The sequence below is a fragment of the Ascaphus truei genome, chromosome 7 (genome assembly GCF_040206685.1).
Source record: "Ascaphus truei isolate aAscTru1 chromosome 7, aAscTru1.hap1, whole genome shotgun sequence".
Lineage (NCBI taxonomy): Eukaryota > Metazoa > Chordata > Amphibia > Anura > Ascaphidae > Ascaphus > Ascaphus truei.
The window spans coordinates 56211100-56217096 of record NC_134489.1 but is presented as its reverse complement, the minus strand read 5'-3'; the positions used below and the strand labels follow the sequence as shown (position 1 = coordinate 56217096).

The window sequence follows — 5997 nt, the reverse complement described above, 5'->3', positions numbered from 1 at the left end:
TTACAATAGTTGATGGTAGTGAGCAGACTGGGTTGATTGGTCAATTGGTGTGTATCTGCCATCTGTTCTGTGGAACTAAACAAAATGGGGATTCTCTAAAATAGTGTTTCTGTAAGTTAACTTGTCAATGTTTTGAAGCCAAACCAGATTCTAATACTTCATACAGTACCCCCTACATCTTAACACCTCTATGCCTCACTTTCCTTGCGTAGTTCACTTTTGTCACATAATGATTTCAGAACTATGTAATGTTTTCATTTGGACCTACAATTATAACTGGTGGCATACATCAGTTTTATCCAGGAGACAGCTACACCAAGAGAAAACCCACAATTTATCTTGAAGGAAAATGAATTTATTAGGTAAATGGTAATTAGTTTCAGCACATGAAAAAATGTCAGCATTTTAGTACATGTCAGTGATGCGTCTAAAGGAGCCAACCCTGGCGTTCATGGCGCCCCAATCAGTGAATCTCCTGTATTCTCCAGTTTTCATGAAATACTGACGCCCTCTGTAGTTGGGCTGTTCATAGAAGATCCAGTATCCCTCAAGCACATTGCTGGAGTGGATGTCGTGATAATTGAATTCTTCCTTTACATGGGGACAATCTTCAGTGAGCTCCATCATCTGGCCTCTGAAGTCTTCTCTCTCGTAGATTCTGATTTTAAAGGAACCACGGTGCTATGATGGTAAACAATATAAAAGCATTATATACTTAAGATTTTCTATTGCAAACCTGTACAAAAATGTTATATCAAAGAGAATAATCCCAATGAAAAAAGTGGGGTTCTTTTCTAGGATTAATTTGATGCAATTTAGTACTAGTTTTCCTCTGGTTGCAAAGTAGCTTTGATAAGGACCTCTAACTGGCTATTACTAACAGTAGATAAATTACATATGGTAAACGAAGATACATGACTTAGCATCTGAACATGTTGAAACATATAAGAATATAAAAAATTGCATTCTAACTTAGACCCCATAGCCCATTGTTTTCTATCCCTGGTTACTGGCTGCTGGCTAATAACAGAAGCTGTACCTTCTAAGATATGGCTTGGTTATAATCAATAATACCACATCAGAAGATAATATAGAATAAAAAAATCACGTATGGATCAATATAAAAAGGGATATGTAATGTTTCAACTTTCATTATCTTAAAGATTGCATCTTATATGTTATTAATAAAACTGCATCTGCACTTTTCAGCTCTTTCTAGATCCAGAACACATAATGCCTGCTGAGCTCTATACAGTATAGTTTCTATCTATCAAATAAACCTCATGTTGGTCCTATAAAGGTAGCACAGGCTACAACAAATCTATATTTTTACAGGACCAACAATAAGGTTTGATGACATTCAATACCATTGGCGCTGAAAGAATGAATGTCCAATATGGTCACCCAATAATATTGCACGATTTGTAGTTGATCAGTTACAATGTTAATAACTGAACTATGCATGCAAGTGACATCTGGCAAACTCAGAAAGCATTCTTACCCGCAACAAATATTTATAAAGAAAACCATGTCTTACCTGAGGGATCATACGGCAGGACCTGATTGAGTCACTTAGACCAGACCAGTTTTGGCAGTCTGGGTATTCACCCCTCTTCACAAAGTACTGGTGTCCAGTGTAATTGGGGCGTTCATAGATCATCCAGTTACCATTTTCCACCCGGATGGAGTTGCAGCGGCTGAAATATGAGTTCAGTTCTGAACAGTCAGCACTGCACTCATGGGAGCGGCCCTGGAAGTTCCTGTCCTCGTAGAAGATGATCTGAAAATTAAATCACAATTGGTTTATTTTCAATGGGTTCCTTGTAGGTTATTATTGTCTAGACATAATAGTTATCATACATAGATGTTATGGGTTTCTTCTTTAGTTTTTGAAGCTTTCTGGAATAGGTCCTAAAAATGATTTTCCGTATTCCATCAAAAGTGATAGGCAGGGCCAAAACTATCACCCACACCAGGGGTGCTCAGTTCCAGTCCTCAAGTCCCCCAAAAGGTCAGGTTTTAAGGATATCCCAGCTTCAGCACAGGTGGCTCAATCAATGGCCCAGTCTTCGACTGGAGTTGAGCACCCCTGACCGATACTAACATCAAATGATATCATCAATGTCTTAAAAAAAAAACTTTCAGTTGCCATGTTTAATTAACATATTAACTCAAAAACATACAGGACACCTACAAGCTCATATTGACTTATTAACTCAGCATTTTCATGTCTGCCAATATTAACAGATATACACATAATGTACTTATAAAGGAAGGGTGATGGGAAGGTAGGGTTGGACTCAAGGTGTATAGCACAAATGAAATTTTCCTCAATAAATTCAAGGCGAAATAGGCTAATTTACACCTGGAGTTACCTATAATTATAGGACATGGAATCTCTGAATGACCACCACTACTTGGACTGTAGTGCCTATTTTGACATACATATGCTGTGTGGCATCAAGCGTAGCATACCGATCAAGCCAACCTGTAATTGTAAAATGTAGCACCATACAGTGATATGCCTGGATTAATATACTACCGTCTAAATAGATGAAACATAGTGTTAACACTGTAGGTACAACACAATCACAGGTTGGTGGTACGTGGATTGACTCTACACAAGATGATGATAGCATACACAGCATATGGATCAAATAAATATAGCTAATGCAGAATGTAATAATCACCAACATCAACTGTGGCTAGACACTTTGCTGAGATGAATGAAAACAGCACAAAAATATGACTGTGGTGTATAGACATGCGGTCTAGATCTAACAATGCTAGAAAATCAATGTCTTCAGTGCAGCAATCTGCATCATACAAAGCTGGTAGATCAATGTATCCAGTGCACAGCACTAAGCCATCATACAAAAATGATAGTAGCACTGAGACTGCAGTTTGCCATATAGAGAACACACAGTGTGAAAGGCAGTGTTAGTGAATCAATGTATCCCGTACATAACATTGAACCGTCTATCATACCTAATATTGTAGCACTAAGACTGCAATTTCCACAAACAAAGCCCACAGTGTGGAAGCCAACAGCAGAGGCAGAGCAAATAGCTAATAAAATAAGTCTGTAGCAGAGACAGGAGATACAATGTACCAACGATACCCGGCTCCCAACAGTCCCTCCCTGATGACGTCACCACGCCGAACGCCCTACGCATTTCCCTCCTTTAGTATCCCTAATATAGGACGGGAGGGTGGTGACAAATGGACGGTGGTATCATGCAGTGTTTATGAACACTCTCTAATCTGTTATTTAGCCACCATTCCGTGTACTCAAGCCCCGCTTTTTTAGACTTTTACCTCCAAATACTACTCCTTAATCTCTCCGATTTTAATCCATTTAGTGTATTCTTTACACATCTTTGTCTACTACAGTTTGTACTCCTGTGGTGAGGATAGTGTTATCAGTAGCCTGCAATCGCACCTATGTGAACTTCCGATTGGTCACGGGTTACCATGACAACCTGAACGCTATAAATACACACCTCTCTCTACAGCTGTCATTCACTCGCCCCTGAAGAATCTCCGTGAAGGAGGAAAACGCGTAGAGCGTTTGGCGTGGTGACGTCATCGGTGAGGGACTCTTGGGAGCTGGGTAGCGTTGGTACATTGTGTCTCCTGTCTCTGCTACAGACTTATTTTATTAGCTATTTGCTCTGCCTCTGCTGTTGGCTTCCACACTGTGGGCTTTGTTTATGGCAATTGCAGTCTCAGTGCTACAATATTAGGTATGATAGACGGTTCAATGTTATGCACTGGATACATTGATTCACTAACACTGCCTTTCACACTGTGTGTTCTCTATATGGCAAATTGCAGTTTCAGTGCTACTACAATTTGTGTATGAAGGCTTAGTGCTGTGCACTGGATACATTGATTTACCAGCATTGTATGATGCAGATTGCTGCACTGAAGACATTGATTTACTAGCATTGTTAGATCTAGACCGCATGTCTATACACCACAGTCATATTTTTGTGCTGTTTTCATTCATCTCAGCAAAGTGTCTAGCCACAGTTGATTTTGGTGATTATTACATTCTGCATTAGCTATATTTATTTGATCCATATGCTGTGTATGCTATCATCATCTTGTGTAGCGTCAATCCACGTACCACCAACCTGTGATTGTGTTGTACCTACAGTGTTAACACTATGTTTCATCTATTTAGACGGTAGTATATTAATCCAGGCATATCACTGTATGGTGCTACATTTTACAATTACAGGTTGGCTTGATCGGTATGCTACGCTTGATGCCGCACAGCATATGTATGTCAAAATAGGCACTACAGTCCAAGTAGTGGTTGTCATTCAGAGATTCCATGTCCTATAATTATAGGTAACTCCAGGTGTAAATTAGCCTATTTCGCCTTGAATTTATTGAGGAAAATTTCATTTGTGCTATACACCTTGAGTACAACCCTACCTTCCCATCACCCTTCCTTTATAAGTACATTATGTGTATATAATAATTGCTTTGTATGTAGATTTTATTTTAGCTAGATAGTTATTAAATGTTAAGTTTTAACCGCCCAGGAGTGCATTTGACAAATGAGCTACTAGTTGGTTAGCTGAGGTACTAATATGCTTCTGCTCTCCAATTTTCTGTCAATTTACTATTTATCAGCTCATCAGCTGCACCCAGTGTTACACTAGGTGTTTATGGGCACACCCATTTAAACACTACACAATTACTCTAGTGAGCTGTATATCTTGTTTGTGGTTTTGCAATATTAACAGATGTTTAAGATTTAAGTTTTTTTAAAGATATTGATTATTTAGTACTATACAAAAAATTACATTCTACAGTTGATCCAGCTGAACAATCACATGTAGTGTGCAAATTCAATGAAAAAAAAAGGTGCAAGTACGACTTAGGAAGTGTCCATAAAACTCCCAAATAATGTAAAACTAGAAAAAATGCAAAGAAATCTACAGCATTCAGAGTTAGGCTTATATTTAATTAGCAGATCATACAAAAAATACACAGCAACGTTTCAAGCTTCTATAGCTGTTTCTGAAGCTGAAGCCATGAAGGCCGGGAAACGTTATTAGATGATCAAAGTTGCAGCGTTTTGGAAGTTTCCTCAAAATAATTATTTCAGATTAATATTTTCCCATCATAAAAAACTACTGAAGGATTTTGCAATACAATGTGGGGTAAACATACGAAAGGGGGAATTAATCAGGCAATTTACATGTAAAAAAACCCATGTTTTCATAGAGAATAAGAAGAACGGCCTTCAGTGTCACTGGGTCATGCTTGCTTTGAAGGGTTAACTGAAAAACTAAAATCACATACAGAAAATAAATTACATTTAAAAATAATGTTTTCCTGAAAACTGTGAAGAATTGAAAAATAATTTTAGATAATACATTACCTTTCCCATCTTGGTTACGTATTGGACAAGGGATGCTGATGAAACTGATACAGAAAGAAGAAAAACATTCCAATTTATACTGGCTGCTAACTTTTTAATTTGCATACCAATGCCATAATTACACAGAACGTGCATTAGATTGGCCATGTCAGCACTATCCCTATCATGGGATTGGAAAACAACAAAAACACTAACTCATGCAACTTGTTTTACTTTCATCTGTATCACTGTTTCAACTGAATCGAATCATTTACACAATAGACATTGTTGAGCATGCTGTTGTTTGATAGACTACCTGAGAAATCAGCATGTTTTATAGCACACACAGAGGTCATTTACTTACAGTTCCCAAAAGAGATGCCCAAAATACTGTAATCATAAAGAAACCAAGATCCTGTCCATATTAAGTTTTCATTCATTACAGAGTTTCCATCTCCGTTAGATATCAAATGAGCAATGGAGTTGGACATTCTAACTAAGCAGGCTCTTGAGAAATCCAAAGGGTATATACACGTTTTATTGACACCAGGGGGCGATTCACAAAGCAGTGATAAGTGGTTTAGTGGGCGATAAATGCCCTTATATCGTGCTACTGC

The 5997-nt window shown here is 38.0% G+C and overlaps 1 protein-coding gene across 1 annotated transcript; it reads right to left on the bottom strand.

The window, feature by feature from the left end:
• Nucleotides 1-333: 333 nt before the first annotated feature.
• LOC142499334 (gamma-crystallin 2-like) lies at nucleotides 334-5543 on the bottom strand. The gene is made up of 3 exons (XM_075608508.1): nucleotides 5402-5543; nucleotides 1538-1780; nucleotides 334-681 (listed from the first exon to the last, which is right to left on the bottom strand). Exons 1-3 carry the CDS (start codon nucleotides 5534-5536, stop codon nucleotides 406-408), a joined length of 654 nt encoding a protein of 217 aa, XP_075464623.1. The 5' UTR covers nucleotides 5537-5543; the 3' UTR covers nucleotides 334-405.
• Nucleotides 5544-5997: the final 454 nt, after the last annotated feature.